The sequence below is a fragment of the Choristoneura fumiferana genome, chromosome 3 (genome assembly GCF_025370935.1).
Source record: "Choristoneura fumiferana chromosome 3, NRCan_CFum_1, whole genome shotgun sequence".
In the NCBI taxonomy this organism is placed as follows: Eukaryota; Metazoa; Arthropoda; class Insecta; order Lepidoptera; family Tortricidae; genus Choristoneura; species Choristoneura fumiferana.
In genome coordinates, this window is record NC_133474.1 from 9,862,172 (window position 1) to 9,880,290 (window position 18,119).

Genomic DNA, 18,119 nt, shown 5'->3' on the forward strand with positions numbered 1-18,119 from the left:
TAGTGATTATTTGCGAAATATTCAACTAGTGCAAATTTCATGAAAATCGGGCGTCCCCCCCTCTAAAATCTAAACCGGTGGGTGGAAATTAAAAAAAAATCAGGATGGTAGTAAGTATATCAAAAACTTTCAAGGAAAACTATACGGCTTAAGTTTGCTAAGTTGCTTGAGAATTATTAGTAGTTTAAAGAGTAAATAGCAGCCTAGGTATAAAATATACCTAAACTTGGAAGATTCCGTTAAAATACGAATCCGTAGAAAAACTTTACTCAATTTTTTCGTAATGGCTACGGAACCCGCTATTTCGGCGTGTCCGAAACTGTTTTCGCGTAACAGTTTACGCGAAAATTCTCTTACGCATAATTTGTGAATTCCGAATATTATTTAGGCAGAAAATTACTTACGCATAAATGAGTTACGCAGAAAGTTACGTTCGCATACTTATGTAAATTTAACGACTCTGAGGCGAAGTCGACGGAGCTTCTAGCGCATTTGAGCAATCACGTTACCTGGGTTTTCTTTAATGCGGCTTCGCCCCCCGTCCCCCCTTTACTGTTTCGCCTATCCAAGTACAAAATATTTTTTTTTCAAAAATCTTCGTAGGATTGTTTGTTTTTTTACATGCGGGGGGCTCTGCCCCCCCGAGCCCCCTTGCGGGGCCACTTCTTTATGCCCGAGCCTCTTTTACTAGTGGCTGTTCGTTGCGTTACAAAATACAATTCTAACCTATTATAATAACCTATTTTTTCTAGTCATCAATAGTAATTAGGTAATTTATTTTCAGACAGGATTTCGGCCTACCAAAATTCGGATAAATTAATATATGCTATAATTAAAGATTATGCAGAATAAAATTCGGCCATGTTGATATTATGCTAAAATAAATTCGGGTAAGCCATTATTCGGCTTGTATAGAATTATGCCGAACTAAATTTCGGCAAGTTTAGGATCGTCGTAAATAAATTATGCGAACCTGTTATGCATAATCAGTTTCGGACATTAAAAAGTATGCCAATAGATGGCATCCGTCCAATAGCTGGCAAACGAGCATGGACGAGGGTCACCTGATGGTATGATCACCGCCACCCGCGGACATCTACAGCATTATAAGGACTGAGGGTGCGATGCCTAAAGGGGGGCTGAAGGGAGGAGTGAGGAGGGGGGAGGGAAATTAGGCCTAAATGTTTTTGTAACACAGCTATCTAGTACAAATGAACAGAACTAAGCTCTTCAAATTAAATGGTAAAAAAAACCATGTTTCCGGGTTTTTAAACATTTTATTTGGTATAAAGTACCTAATGCTTCTTGCTTGACTGCCTGGTACTACACTTATAAAATATTTGTTTCCGAATCAGATTCCACGCTGCGTTTTCGTGATCTCGAGCGGCGTCGCCGATGCTTCATGTTTTTACGCCGGTGCTCGTCTCGTCGTCTTGCCTCGCGATGCCTTCTCTCCCGGGACCGCGAGCGAGACCGTTTCCTTCTTGGAATCTCGACTTCGGGTGATTCAGACCATCGCCAAGACCGAGAGGGCGGTGTTCTTTGCCTTCTAAAAAACGGAAATAAAAATTATCATCTGTGTGTACTTTTTGTAAGTAATACGAATTGTAGTATCAAGCGTAGGTATCAATTCTGCCCTCGTAACCAAGAACGTAGTAATCGCGAAATTGTGCTTTCGAGAAAAGCTTGAAAAATTTTATTTTAATAAATTTACTACACTTATCCCACTGTTTCACCATTCAACATTAATTAAATTTATTTGACGGATAAATGTGATGTCATCTCTGTTTGTTTTGTTCGATATAGGAGACGATAACATACATTTATCCGTCAAATTAAATTAATCAAAATCAATGGGTGGTGAAACAGCCCCTAATATGAAAGCACAACACACAAACCACAAGCTAGCACAACATACAACATGGAACATATGTGCTCTGTTTAAATTAGAAAGTGCGTTTTGTTTTAGGATCCACAGTTTTCATGAAAACACTGAGATTTTGTTTACTGAATTTCAAGCTTTGCAGGCTAAGAGATTTACAAATTTACATACAAAGTCAAAGTCAATATATATATTTTTTTTAATTTAGGCTTTGTTACACGCACTTATGAATGTCAAAAAATCTACCACCGGTTCGGAAAAACCTCTGTTGAGAAGTATCCGGCAAGAAACTCAACGAGGCATATACATATATTTTTATAAACAGATTTACAGTAACGTTGTTTAAAGATTTACAAGTATTTAGCACAACTACATTTTTTAACACAGTAGATTAGCTATTTGAAGTAAGTGGTCGCCTATGCGGATCGGATTCATTTCCAAATATCCCTGTCCGTTATGTAATCATTAATTTTTTAATACGCCTTAGATACTAAGCTTAGATATGAATGTATTCTTGACAATAGTTTTAAATTTTGTATCTGTTTGATCAGTTATATTTTTTGGAATTTTATTGTGAAGACGTATGCAATTTCCCAGGAATAACGTTTTGGTTTTACCCAGTCTGTAAGTTGGAACTGTAAGCTTCCCTGTGTTTCTAGCCTTTGGCTTATCGACGATACAGTCATGACATATTGCTTATGCTACATTTACACGCTTGCCAAGCTTCGGCAAGCTCTCACCAGGACAAGAAGCGTGTAAACGGCCCGTTTGGATAGGCTTGCGTGAGCTTGCCAGCGCTTGCCGCCGATCCGGGCCGGTGTCGGTTTTTCAACACAGATCAAAGGAACTTGCGGCAAGCGCTTGCGACGTGTTTACACGTTGGCTCGTGTTTAGTGTCGCTCAGGAGATCACGCTGTACGGATGTACATATTAAATAAATTTTAGTGACCATTATGAATGCTATTGGACTAACGAAGAAATTTAATCCTTTTTCTTTAAATAAAAAAATGTCAAGCTCAACACAAGAGCGGAAGCAACTTAGAGATCCACGTTTGCCATGCGTGCCTATCCGGAATACACTGACGCGCTTCCAAGCGTGTAAATGACATTCAAGCGTTTGCATAGGCTTGGAACTTGTAGACGCTTGGCAAGCCTCGGCAGGGGTGAACACGTGTTAATGTCCTTGAAAGCAGGGTTAGGTTTATATGTATTTGGGCCGCTTCATCACTTCAATACTATCAACTTTTTTTTTTGAAACGGGCAACATACAAATTTGTCACATTAGCCCATAGGGCAAAACATTAAATAACAAGAAAAAAAATGTACATCTCACAATTGACGATAACTAACTTCTTGTCACATCAGCCAACCTGAAAAGCATGAACGCCATGTCCTAGGCCGGCTGAGCTAAAATACCCACAACATTCCCGTGTCATACTTGCTCAGGTTGGCTGCTGCAACCAATGCCTCTCACGCAGCACGATTCCTAACAAATTCCTCTAATAATTGTTGGACATCTTCTGTCGTACCGCAAAATTTCAGTAATTTATTAATTTTATTCCACATGTTAAAATTAATGAAATTTGGATAGTATCGAAGTGGTGAACGGCCCAAATACAAATGTGGAAAAAATTGATAATACCTTTCAGATTCTTGGACTCGGTGGAGCGGAAACACATTGTTGGGATTTCTAAACACGTGTAGAAAATTACATGCGCGACCTTTTGGACAGCGACGAGTTGACTGCAGACCTGGGAATGATATTACACATAAAATTGCGAAACGAAAAATGGAACCTGGGCTAACACAAATAGACGTTGAACCACTCTGTTTGTCGAATGCGATTATTAGTTTTAAGATTCAGGAACATTTCAGAATCAGCAAGGAAACTTGCTTTCACATAAAAAAAAATGCAATAAAATCGGTCCATCCGTTTGAGAGCTACACAGACAGACAAACATTGGAATCCAAATTATAACACCCATTTTTTTGCTTCGGGAGTTAAAAATACAAAGTGAGTGGTGTGCTATCTTATGAAAATATTTTTAACTTAGTTACCACAAATTGCGTTTTTCCACGAGCTTATTTGACAAAACTGCAGAGAAAGTTGTTTGCCGCCAAACCAACGCGTGTGCAAAGCACGATACGCCGCCACAGCACACCGCAGCTTGGCAAATTCTATGTATGTATTCCCACGAAGATGCTTCTCATAATTGTTGCAGACCTGTTATGAGATACCTATTAGTATAATTACTTTAGTATTCCTAATATTTAAATGGTAGGTATAGAACAAAGTCGCGTCCCGCCGTGAATCCCTCGACATGTATGTATTTGAATACGGTTTTGATCACCAGTTGGATACTATTTTTTCAGGGAAAGTTTACATTAAGTATATTAGGTATACAACTAGCGATGCGTCCCGGCTTCACGCGGGTGTACCTAGTTTCAGGGAATGGGAGGTGAAAAATGTGAAGTGCCTGATTATAGCTTTCTTTATTTTTACACACCTGTTTTTTTTCATGTGAAGCCAGGGCACGTTAGCGTTAAGAAAATTCGCTAAATTTTATAAATTGGTACTGAATAAATCAAAAATAATAACAAACCTTCAGTTTCTTACAGCAAGTCACAGGACGAAAGTATGTCGCAATCAATGAAGTTGCTCTGAAGTTATTTTATGAGTATTATCGAATTAATCCCTGAACTCTAATGCCCTTTTTCAGAATTAGATGTCAGTTTGTAAATGTCATTATTATATTATTTATATTTTAGACCTATTTCCGACGAGATATAGGCTATGATTACCTTTACAAGTTAAATTTACAGTTTGTAAGTCAAGAGTTCTAGGGGGGGTTATACATAATCGGTGAAAATTTCAAGTGTCGGGTCCCGTTGGCACCCTTTGGGTACGGAACCCTAAAAAGTAACGCACATACCTACGCACTCAAACTTTCATCTTTATTTTATAACATTACCTAACATAAGTAATTACAATAAATATATTTATTACGGGATTACCATGATTACCTTTAATGAGCACCCGATATATCAATGCATGCATTAAAACTATTATTAGTACATGGGCACTCGATATACCTTTACCAATACTCCGTTTAATTTAAGGTTTGATTAAAAACGGTCAAATTGTAACACACGTTTCTCGGTATTTCGAGCACAAATGGATTAAAAATGCCTGCATGTAAGTACATTTATTAGCGGTATTTATTATGTTTTTATTACAGAAGTTAACACAATTTTAAATAGTTTCGTTGTTTCATTTAATAACGTGAGCAAATTTTACCGTTAAGTTTCAAATGTTAAAATAAATGGAGTATACCTATTAAACATCCAAGACTCGAGAATGAATATTCATATTCTTCATACATTATATTGGCCCCATTGGTGAACCTGACTACAAAACTTGAGGTCCCAGGTTTGAGGATCTCTCGTCAGATTTAAGTAGTACTTAGACTTACTTTTACCTTAATGTTTAGAATCCACATAAAGTGTGTTTATTCAATTTGTTTAATTGCATTGCAAAGGATACATGATGTTTTATCAGCATTCCAACTCAATACTTACTTTGAATTGTATTACTTGTCCAAACTTTTCAAATTCAGGTAACACATCATAGAAAAAATCCTTGAAATCCTTATAAGTTTCACTGTATTCATATTCTAGCATTGCATCTGTATCATATTCATTGTCTATTGCATTGTTAATACCAAAATGAGTAAAAAAGTTAACAGCTAAAATCACCTGGGAAAAAAAGCAATGAGTCAGACACATACAGCAAAAGTAAGTGACAAACAATGTAAGATTAAAATAAAAATATAAATTGTTATTTTGTGTCCATGATTAAAATCATACAAAATAAAATCATATGATTAAATCTAATCTATCTATCTATCTATCACCTTCTTGTATCTATATATATAAAACAAAGTCGCGTTAGTTACACCATTTATAACCAATTTTTATGATTTTCGTGTTTTTGGATTTGTCTTCGTGAGGAATAGGATAATTAGTATTAAAAACATTGGAAAATTTACGAAAAAATAAAATAAAGGAAAAAATATTTTCCCATACAAAATGTTCATGGGTTTTGTAACTGTCAAACATTTAAGTAATGTTCATCCCGTCGATACGGTATAGTACTTATCCCCTCAAATTAAAGAACATATTTAAATTAATTGGATCTGTTGTTGGTATGTTATCATAATTTTAATGCAGTGTTTTTTCGGGCAGGACAAGGTCTGCCGGGTCCGCTAGTATATAATATAATAAATATATATCAGGGATCTCGGAAACGGCTCCAACAATTTCGATGCAATATGGTATGTAGGGGTTTTTGGGGATGAAAAATCGATCTACGAGTAGCTTGGTCTTATCTCTGGGAAAACGCTTGTTAGATATCGAGTTTTAGCCCGAGCTAAGCTCAGTCGCTCAGGTACCTACTTAAAATGAAATAAAATTAAAATATTCAGAGGATCTCAAAACATGGACAAGAATGATTTTGGAAGCATTCAGGAGGGCAATAGCAGCAGAGTTCTCAGGGAAAAGCAGGAGTACTTACTTTACTAATCCCAGGGAACTGATGATTCCTTGAGCATTGATTGCCAAACCGGCAGCACCCAGTTTTATAAAAGAATGGGCACAGTTCATGATTGGGTTTGGTTTCACTTGAAACAAGTAATTCAGGGGGAGGTTCATTAGAATCTCCAGAAAGAAACTGTTCCAATTTTTCCATAAAAGCTTGATGTTTACATTTATTCTCTTCTTCAATTTCCTTTAGCCTTTTTTCTTCCTCTTCCTTTAACTTATGCTCGAATTCTCTCTCCTGAAATATAATTTTTTTATTAACAATCACATAAGATAAAGAAATAATAAACAAAAAATTGGCCTACCGCGAGTTAGACAAGTACACAAGGTTTCATACCACCACACAATTATGTATAAGATCAAGCAAAATGGTAAAGAAAACATGTGTATTGTATGACATGACAACTCATTTTATTTTCCACTTAATTTGTCATCTATTTTATGTGTATAAGCAATTAATGAACAATTTTTTCAAACACAGTGGAGTTTAACTTATCAGACGCCCCGCACATCATAGTGACCAAGGCTCGGTAAAACGCCCGTCATTTTGAAAACTTAACCCTGTTCCGCACAATGGAGACTTCCTCATGATGTTACTGTACTAGATTTTATATTATTATTTATTAATTAACATGTTTACACAAGATATCTAGTATGTACACGTAGTTTAACCAATTTATTGATAAATTACTACTCTTATACCAATATCATCACTCAAGCCCCTATTTCACCAATGTGACAATTGTCAGTGACATATCTCGACAGACAATCAATTCTTCTTCTTCTTCTTCAGCGCGCTTTCGCCCACCGTTGGGGATACGCCTCTCCAACCTTTCTCCATCCAGATCGACTATCTGTCTCTCTCTTTCAGACTGGTCCTGCTGTCTCCTCAATGTCATCGGACCATTGGACAACCACAGCCCTAACAGCAATTTATCACAGCCCTCTTGTCCTGGTTCCTATAACCATTCCGGTGTCATTGATTTGTCACTGAATATTTGTTACATATAAATTATGGCATAATAAATAAATAATATTCCGCAATCACAGCCTAACAGCAATTTTATGACACCACTCTTGTTCTGAGAATGGAGGCCTGTGCCCAGCAGTGGGACGTATATAAGCTGGGATGGATGAATGGATCATCGCAATACGAAAGAACTTCTTTTTTCTAAATAAATAATGATTTTTTAAATTATCGCGATTAATACATGAAATAACTACCTACCAAATAATTCGTTTAAGTTTGTAGTATATCTATTGTAACACATTTTAAGTAGGTTTAAATAAATAGATAAGATTAACAATTACATTTATTTGCACTATCTAAGCCATACCTTATAAGTACCTTTAAATTTCATTGGTAGCACTTATTAGGGTTTTGGGATAGTCAGCCCTGTGTATCTTACGCACACATTGATGCGTGTACAGACATCGTCGTGCCTATGTAGATTCAAGAACGCGTATTTATGTGGTGACACTTAATTAATTACCAGGGCGGGATTTAAGGGCGGGCAACCAGGGCTACGGTCCCAGGGCCTCCAAAAAAGAGGAGCCCCCTTAATAGACTTCAGATTTTGTTTTTCAATTTCCAAAGAGTAAACACTAGTAAACAACTATTCACTCCACTGCCTCCAGTGCTTTATTGCCCCAAGGCCTCCAGACCTCTAAATCCGGCCCTGCTAATTAATTACTCAAGATTTACAGAATTTTTTTGGTCACACAATGGGTTAAAATTTAGTTTAGTGAAATTTTTTACATTTACCATTCTTAGCTTAGCCTCCTGCTCTAAACGCTTCATTTGTATTTTTTCTTTTCTCTGTTGCAACTCTTGCCAACGTTGCAAAGATAGTTTTTCTGCAGCAATCCATTTTTCATTTTCTGCTCTATTCATAGCTTCAATTTGTTCCCTTTCAAATGCTTCCAACTCCTCTTGTTCTTTTAACCAATTGGGATACTCATTGATTGATGAGCTCAATAAATTATCTGGAGAAATAGAAAGAAAATTAATATAAATTAAGTATTCCTAAAACTCACATAAGTCACACAAGTTTTATACATTTACCTCGTAGTATAGCTTCTTGTCGTCTAATTCGTCTTCTTCTTTCCCGTTTTGCTATTTTCCTCCATTCCTTGTGTCTGAAAAATATGATTAAATTATTATTGGAATTGTCTCAATTAGGAGGGTGAAAGAAAGGACTTCTTGCTGTTGGTGTGTCACTAGCTAGCAGAGATATTAATAAAAATTTATTCAGATAGTTTGATACGATATTTTTTTAACAAGTAAAAATAAATATAATAATTAAAACTGTCTCACCGTCCCATGATGTTAGACAAAAGCCAAACAGTGTTTGTTGTTACAACGCATTGAAAAGCAGTGATAAAAAAATGCAATTGATGCGAGTATTCCCAATCACAACAAACAACTAATAATATTTTTCACCTGTCATGAGTTCTGTGACGTTTCGAGTTTGAAAGTTTTAGAGATGCACCATTTATCGAGTGAACTATCGATTTTTCTACGAGGTATTAGTGCCTATTTTTGGAGAAGTTGCATTATATTAAAAATGTGGCGTTATCTGGGTAAAGGTAACTTGTTCTCGGTATTGAGTTATTGATATCCCCATAATCTACATATATTTAGTTATCGAACCATGTATGAAACATGCATGTAGGTTTAATAGATATTAAAAAAAAATGTTGAAACTCAAAAGCCAGAAAAGGTGATTATGAGAAAATTGAATTCAAACTTATACACCCAATATAAGTCTGTTGTTGTTGGAAGTTACATAGATAACATGCTATTTGAGGAGTAGATTGTACGAGCTTTCAGGTTTCAAGAACAATTTTGTAAATGGACAACTGTTTTCCTATAGTTTACCTTGCCAAAGTGCATAAAGTAAAAAAAAGAGGTTGATACATTTTTTAAATAATTTTCTATTTATAGTATATTTTCATTGGATTTTATCGAAAGAAAAAATATTATGCGTAATTGGACGGACACTAAATAAGAACTACTCCGTTTTGAATTACTTACCTTTGTTTATTATATAAAAAAAAAAATATTTTAACAAAAATAACTTTGTGGTTTACAAATGTAATTAAATAGTCAAAATCAACAAACGTTTATATTTAGTACGCTAAAACATAGCCCAATGAGACCAAATTAACTCAAAAAAATCTTAAAAACTACCTTTTTCAGTATCAAATTTCAAGGTAAAGTTAAGTAAAAAGAAAGTTGGCACAATCACTATATATTTTCGAAAAGGTACCTCATCGTCGGTGGTAAAATATTTAGTGATATGAAGTGATATCATTTGAAAACGACCAATAACTTACGATTAATTTTAATACTCTTAATTTAAGAACACTGTAGTATTAAAACTCTTGCCAAAAACCTATAATTTTGTCTCAACAAACACTAAATGATTAACGTATTTGAAAAGGTACCTTATTATCGGACGTAAAATGTTTAGTGACATAGTTAAGAATAAGATATAAAAAAATGCTTTTGATTTGTAGTTGTAACTATTAATCGTTATTATTATTATTATTATAAATCAACCTCTAAAGACCAGCAGGTGGTAGGACCTTGTGCAAGGTCCGCCCGGATTGCTACCACCATCTTGCTCGCTAATCCTGCCGTGAAATAGCAGTGCTTGCATTGTTGTGTTTCGGCGTGGAGAGTAAGACAGCCGATGAAATTACTGGCACTGGATCCCATCTTAGGACTCTAGGTTGGCAACGCATCTGCAATCCCCCTGGTGTAGCAGGTGTTTATGGGCGGTGGTAATCTCTTACCATCAGGTGACCCACTTGCTCGTTTGCCATCCAGTCGAATTAAAAAAAGGACAAATTGACGTAAATCGTCAATAAGGGCCTTATTCACACTAGCGATTTGCGGGAGAGTTGAAAGCGAGGCAAGCGTGCAGTGAATTCGCTGCGATCGTATAACGATTTCACCGCAAGCGCGCAATGATGTCGCTGCTGCGAACGCGTAGCGTGTTCGCTGCTTTAGCGCCAAAAACGCCATATTGTAGACTTTCGTATAATAATAATAGGGCGTCTTCGGCGTTAACGCAGCAAACTCGCAGCGACATCGTTGCGCGCTCGCGGCGATATCGTTGCGTGCTCGCGATGAAATCGTTACGCACTCGCCTCGCTTTCAACTCGCCCGCAAATCGCTAGTGTGATAAGTGTGATAAGGCCCTAACTGGCTACCGCCTAATAGTGGCCAGTTATTGATGATTTACCTTACTCTAGTTAAACGTATTTTATGATGATTCCGATTGACGTTTTTTACGCGCCGACAAGCACCGCACTGGGCCCGCGTGGGAACTACTGCCCAAGCTCTCTCATTCTGAAAGGAGGCCTGTGCCCAGCAGTGGGACGTATAGGCTGGGATGATGATGATGATGACGCGCCGACAAAGTACCGACGTCCGACACGTCTTCCAAACCGATACCGAGCGCACAGAAAGCATTCAAGAGCGGCACAGACAATAAGGTACCTTTCTTACTAAACTTTAAGGGATGTTTTAACTCATAAAAAATCGATTTAAAAACTTGTGTCTGTCAAATTAAAATTTAGACCCTGCTTATTAATACAGGGTAAAAAAAGAAAAAATGTTTTTTTTCGAAATTTTAGTTTAAGCGCGATTATCTCGGAAACTAGAACCGACAACAAGGTACCTTTTCCCAGATAACGCCACAAATATATATATTTTTCCAGTTTTCCGCCCACCGGGCCACGGTTTTCTCGTTCTCGCTCAAAATAATCCCTCAAACGAATTACAAACTTCCGACTCTAGGAGTTCAAAACAGTCTTTTTAGACCGTTTCGGCATTTTGCCAAAAAAATAACAACAAACTTAACGAGAATCAGCAACAAAAGTCAACAACAATAATAACAGAAATGAACAATAACAAAATAAAATGCAAAGAAAATGCAATGGAAACTCAACTCGTATACAAGGCAGACGACGCACTCGTACTGACAGTGATACTGACAAGCACTGGCCACAAGTGGCACAAGATGGCTGCGGCCGTTTTTCAAATAGCCGCGTTTACCAAATCTTGCAAGTTTTGTTTAAACATCTAACTGTCCATGGGTATTGAATAATGCACCGCGACAATTGCCGATAATGTTGTGTCACGTCACTACTCTGTTCCGTTTCACACATTGCGTCATTTAAAAAAATAAATATTTTTCTATCGTATTCGATGGAGTCTATTTAATGGACACTGATATTGCTACACATTTTTAAAATGTACATTATTTCATTTTTTTATTATTTTGCTTCAATATATATATATATATATATATATTTTTTAATATTTTGCGAACATAGTATGCGTAATTCGGAAAATTTTTAAGTGTCACAGAACTAGAGGTGAGACGTACTAGGCAAAACGCGGACTGAGGTCTTGCGAGTACGCGTCCACGAAAAGACTAGATCCAAAGACTAGGTCTACGAGTATCTACAAGTACTTCCGTAAATGCGCTCCCGTATCCTACATCGTACTAGTTTTAGTAGTATTACGAATATTAAGTATCGAAAAAAAACCGAATCGAATTCCACGTCACAGTTCAGTCTTCACGCTTCATATTTTTTTAATTTTAACTTATATTAAAAACTTCCCTTCATACTTCGTACAGGCTTAGGACTGTCAGCAATTTTTATAAATTTTTCAATTAAAAAGTGTACATAACAGCTTGTTTTCAAGTTGGCGGAACGTTGTCAGCCGCCGTACTCCTAAATACTTGTACGCTAAAAGAATCGCGGGCGGGAAACAAACATATTCCAGTAAATACGTCTCACCTCTACACAGAACGAACTCATCATAGGTGAAAAATATAATAGTGAATAATGTTTTTTTTTCCACACCTCTCCTTCATAAAAGTAACTTTTCCTCCCTGACGAGAGGGAGCAAAGTGCAACTTTTCTGTTCAGTGTTTTATTGCAAATGCCATTTTTTGAAGTTGATAATTGTAAAGCCACGCCATTTTCTATGCTGGTTGTTCTTTAATAATATGTAGAATATATTTTTTTTAAGTTTCTTAATCGGTGTGAAAAGTTGTATGAGCCACTCGGGAGCAAAATTATTTTCATCTTGGGCGCTAACACTTGAATCCTTCATTACGCTCAGGATTCTACTTTAGAATCCCTCGCTACGCTCAGGATTCTATTGTAGAATCCTTCGCTACATTCTGGATTTAACAAGATACCTAAAGGTAAACCAAAAAATATATGACTATTGGCAAACCGCGTAACTGAGGCGGAATGAGCTGTGCTAAGAAGCGCCTGCCGCCCGCACACCTCCTTCAGTCCCCTTTGTCGTCCTACCCCCGCGCCCCTGTACCGCGCAGGCGAGGACTCATTGCAGTTATGCGGTTTGCCTATAGTGACTAATGTCAAGAGAGCGCTATTGTTCTTATTTATATGGCAATAGTTCAGTATAGTCGCAACAATGCTTTCTTTTTTCTTTGGCGACCTAAAACCTGGGGAGGAACGATCTTCTTTCGTAATTCGCGTAATCGATGACTCCGATATACTCACGTAGAAAGTTTATTAATACTTAACTATAATTACTGCTTATTTTTACCAGACTACAATGACATCTTGACTTGTTTACAACATTTACCTGTTAGCTCCGATGTTAATTTGAAAAGGTTTTGTAGCGAAATAGTATCATTCCCGATGCTTTTTTTTTTCAGTAGTTTATTATAAACATTATTTACAATGATCCGTTGTTGGCTACAAATCATTTTGGGCATTTTTTGTTATTGTTCAAAGTTGGTTCAAAGAAACCACACACATTGCCACAGTGACATTGACATCATTATAGTACATTGTGTCTTAAGGGCGGTAAACAAGGAATTACGAACGAGAGTCTATTAGAAGCCCGAAGTCGAAGACTGAGGACTTTAATGAGTCGATGTTCGTAATTCTAGTACCGCCCGTGCGACATACAATGTTTTTCATCACATTTGCGAGTAAAATTGTATATTTGTATATAATCAAAATATTAGTTTTTCTTTTACAAAAAAGAAAAACTAATATTTTTTCAAAAATTGCCGATACCGCTGACTACGCTCTTGGCAGCGCCAGCCTCCGCGCCGCCCTGCCCCAGCCTGAGCCTGACCATGCGCCCGACGTGCTCCTGCAGGCGCTGCAGCACACCATGGCAGTATTACACTCATTTACCGACCTTGGGCTTCATGACAAGAAAATTAGTACGGGAAATGACTCATTTACCGACCACGGGTTTCATGAGAAGCACATAAAGGTCGAGGGTTTTATTTGGGGGGGTTGCAACCAAGGTAGCCTGCATGTTACGACACTGTTTACGAGCAAGTGTGATGAAAAAATTATTACCAATGTAAGAAATTAGTTCCAATGAAATTCCGCAATATGGCGAATAGTCATATATTTCTGGTCAGGCTTTAAATACGAACTTTTCCGAGAAAATAGGTTGTACGTTATTCATTACTTCTGTACAAAAACAGTGATAATAAAAATCACAAAAGGTTTACTAACACTGTTTCTTATGCATATCTACAAATCTGTAACTGGAGTGCCGAAAACGCTGATGGGCGTCTAATTTAGCTTTCCCTGGATGCCGCTGACGCCGATGGGCGTCTGTTCTGTAGAAGCGTTGGCATCGCAGCAAAATCTCAATTTGTATGGAAACACGAACATCGCAAACGTTCCGCTAGAGGCACTGTTCGTGTTTGCATACAAATTGAGATTTTAACGCGAACGCGATCAAGACGTATTTTGTAACCGAAAACTTACACAAAGGGCACTGCACGGCTACTACGTAACTCGAAACTCGAAGTTCCTATCGGGTCGACCTTCTCGCTCTCGTATTAAATAGTAAAAGTGTTACAGGGACCGCACGACACGAACTTTGAGTTTCGTAGTAGCCCTGCTGGCGCGCGGTAATGAAAGGGTTAAAGAGCTTTACAGACTGCAATTCAGAATAATGAATAGATTTATTTTTCCCTGAATAAATGGCAGCACTGGCACCTGGCATCGCTCGTTTTTGGCTCGAAATTCGAACTTGTGATTTTATTTGCTTAATATACAAAATGTACACACCCAATATCATATTTTCTAAAGTTTTTCGCGATTCCCAAGGGAATCGAATTGCTTTAAAATTCCAGAAAAATAATGCGTTGTTTGGGAGAAACGTGTCAAAATGGTGTTGTAGAGCGCCATCCTGCTCTGTCTGGTTTTTTTCCGGTTCTGACGGTTCACTTTTATATTATAGATGTTAGAATTAAAATTTAAGAAGATATATTCAATATCAATCTGGTCAAAATGGTCCAAAAATAAATACTCAAAGATGCGTCTGGACTGTACGACTTAGGCACTGACAAAGGTCATAAAATTTACCAAGGGACTCCTAAAGTGCATCATCAACTCACATTACTTACTATTACTACATGAATTTTGATGCAGCTTAAAGAGTCCTGAGTATAATTTAATTTTTGGAAAATTTAAATAATATCTAAGTATCAACTTCGCAGCGCCACTGCTCAACATTTTAAGGTGTGCACTATTTAACTGTGTGTGCGCGATTGCCTAGAATCGACAGTGACCGGGGAAATGATGTTATATGTCACTAGATTGGCAGTTTACGGCAGCGACGCGGAGCCACTTCGAATATGCCTGCAGGCATATCTGACTTCAGTTGCCTGCACAGAGTACTTTATGACCGGGGCTACCCGACTCTCCCCTAAAATAAAAAATATTTTGAAGCATCAAGTGAGTATCAAGCGTTTTAACAGAGATCAGACCAAGCTAAACGATTTTTCATCCCCGAAAACCCCTACATACGAAAATTCTACAAGAATTTTTTGTTCGGTATTATAGATATATTATATTAACCTTTTTCTTATACTTACGAGGGTAAATATACAGTACCTGCCAGCCCCGGATCTAAGGAAGGGGGGGGGGGCTCCGGGCGGCAGTTTCAACCTGCGTATTTTATTATCAATCAATCAAGAAACAGTTGTTTATATTTATTAGCATTCACGTAGGTTGCGTAAAATAAGGTTGACAATGTATTTTAAATTTCAAAACGAGGGTAAATTTCGAAAAAGTACATCGTTCATTGCAATCTTGGTACGCGTCGGAGTAAAATGGAAATCAACAGTAGCATTATCAAAAATTCCATATACACCGATGATCACCAGAAAATAAGTGAGTTATTAAGTGCTGGTTTAGATCCAAATTATGAAGGAGGGTGGCCGATTCGGCTAGCAGCTCGTTATGGATCCTACTCTATAGTTAAAACGCTATTGCAACATAGAGCTAATCCTCATTTACTAGGGGATTCGGGTGAGTTTTTCACTTGAGTACTAAATAAATCCCACTAATATTATAAATGCGAAAATTACCCCTCGTTTGTGCCCTCGTCAAATTGTAATATTATTATATTGACAAGGAAACTCAATGTGCAATACACGCCCTAAATAGGGTTCCGTAGCCATTACGAAAAAATTAAGTAATATTTTTCTAAGGATTTCGTATTTTATACGGAATCTTCAATGTTTAGGTATGTTTTATACCTTAGGCTGCTATTTAAGAGTAAAACTACTTAGGTACTTACTAATAATTTTCAAGCAAACTTAGCCGTTATAGTTTTCTTTAAAAGTTTGATATACTTACTACCATCCTGAATTTTTTCAAAATTTTCCACCCACCGGTTTAGATTATAGAGCGGAGGGGGGGGGGGGGGCTCGATTTTAATGAAAATTTACACTTTAAAGTTGAATATTTCGCAAAAAATCAATAAATCGAAAAATCGTCTTAGCCCGTAACCCGTACCCGTACCCGTAATGGTTTTAAAAGACCTATCCAACGATACCACAGATTATAGGGTTGGATGAGAAAAAAAAAACACCACACTACGTCTAAGGGAGGAACCCTAAAAAACATTTTTTTTAGTTTTTTATTGTACCATTTTGTCGGCATAGTTTTCATATATATCCGTGCAAAATTACAGCTTTTTAGCATTGATAGTCCCTGAGCAAAGCCGCGGACGGACGGACAGACAGAGACAGTTAGACAGACATGGCGAAACTATAAGGGTTCCGTTTTTGCCATTTTGGCTCCGGAACCCTAAAAAACGATTTTAAAAAATAAGTATTGCTCTAAAATTTTCTACAATAAAACAGAATCTTTAGTGCGCAACAGTACCTACCTATATAGGGGTTTTCTTTTTTATTTCAGGCGCATCGACGTTACAGTTAGCAGTATTCTCTGGAGAGCACTGGGATACAGATAGATGGTCGTTCCTGTTATCGTGTTGTGATTCTTCTCAGCTAGCCGATGGAGCTGCGGTTGCGATTGTTTTTCACAACATATCAGCTTTAAAGACACTTCTAAAAACGGGACGCTGTAATACAAATATCCCCACAACCTTAACAGGTATGTAAACGTAACGCACAAAATAGTATATTGTATCTTTAGGGCGGTAAATTAAGAATTACGCACGAGAGGTCTATTAGAAGCCTAAAGTCGAAGATTGAGGGTTTTAATGAGTCTATATTCGTAATTCCAGTACCGCCCACCCGTGTGACATACATTTCATCACATTTGTGAGTAAAATCGTATATTTGTAAGACAAAAAAGATATTTTTTACGGAAATTGCCGATACCGATGGCACAGCACGGGGGCAGCCAGCAGCAGGAGCTGCACGCACGCACAGTAATACGCAAAAAAAGGCGCTCGGGTTTTATTTAGGGGGTTGCAACCAAGTTACGACAATGCTAGCAAGCAGCAAGAGTTAAAAAAAAAATACCACCAAGAGTTAAAAAAATATTATGAAATTTTCCAGTAATCATGGAAAATCTATAGATTTGTTTTAACAGTTTTAATTATTGCAGGAAAAACTGTGGAGCAACTAGCTAAAGGGTATAAATTGGACAGTCTGCTGAATGGACATAATAACCAAAATGCGCAGACATCGCCACTGGTTTCGCCAAGATATTCAAGACAAAACAGAACAGTGAGATCCCGAATTTATTTTATTTAGCTTTAATTTTCATTACCGTCAAGTCGCCGTGTAGGTACTCTAGTTGTCGTATACTATGTATGGTATTGACTATGTATAACGCTTGTGTTATTTATTTTTCTAGAGTGTACGAACTGCTTTGACTCCACAGCCGCAACAAAGAAACTTATCGCCTTCTGTGGCCAGGTTCTTCAACCAAACAGCAGGCCAGTCAACGCTTACCGTTCAAAGAAGCCCAATATTTCTTGCTTCACCGCCAAATCAAGAACATGCATAAAATAGGAACATAAGAAAAAATTATGTAACGCATTGAATTTCCCCCAAGAAGAATGAATACGCTTTTCATAATACATTAATTACATTATTCATATTTAATAATACATGTATTTCTGAGAACATAAATAATATTTAATTGTATGGCTAGGTATGACATGTTACAATGTGACAATAACGAATAATTTATCAGCTTAAAATATACATAGGTATTAACAGTCAAATAGAGACTTATTCCATTTAACATGTATTGTAATTTTGAATAATTAGACAACTTATCTAAATCATTTTAAGTGGATACATAAAATAGTAAAAACCTAAAAACTACGTTACCTATT

The 18,119-nt window shown here is 37.0% G+C and overlaps 3 protein-coding genes across 3 annotated transcripts in view; 2 read left to right on the plus strand and 1 right to left on the minus strand.

Annotated features, from left to right (window-relative positions):
• LOC141426096 (dnaJ homolog subfamily A member 2-like) overlaps positions 1-815 on the plus strand; it is a 9,366-nt gene extending 8,551 nt beyond the window's left edge. Inside the window, exon 3 of the mRNA XM_074084959.1 lies at positions 785-815. Coding sequence (XP_073941060.1) covers positions 785-815 — 31 coding nt within the window. The remainder of the gene's footprint in view (positions 1-784) is intronic.
• A 514-nt stretch (positions 816-1,329) lies between these two features.
• On the minus strand, positions 1,330-9,223 carry LOC141426097 (uncharacterized). The gene is made up of 8 exons (XM_074084960.1): positions 8,799-9,223; positions 8,547-8,620; positions 8,247-8,467; positions 6,456-6,719; positions 5,462-5,638; positions 3,941-4,106; positions 3,525-3,633; positions 1,330-1,549 (listed from the first exon to the last, which is right to left on the minus strand). The coding sequence occupies exons 1-8, from the start codon at positions 8,804-8,806 to the stop codon at positions 1,330-1,332; spliced, it is 1,239 nt and encodes a 412-aa protein (XP_073941061.1). The 5' UTR covers positions 8,807-9,223.
• Positions 9,224-15,508: 6,285 nt separating this feature from the next.
• On the plus strand, positions 15,509-18,108 carry LOC141426209 (uncharacterized). The gene is made up of 4 exons (XM_074085062.1): positions 15,509-15,829; positions 16,724-16,921; positions 17,381-17,502; positions 17,633-18,108. The coding sequence occupies exons 1-4, from the start codon at positions 15,631-15,633 to the stop codon at positions 17,783-17,785; spliced, it is 672 nt and encodes a 223-aa protein (XP_073941163.1). The 5' UTR covers positions 15,509-15,630; the 3' UTR covers positions 17,786-18,108.
• The last annotated feature ends 11 nt before the right edge of the window (positions 18,109-18,119 follow it).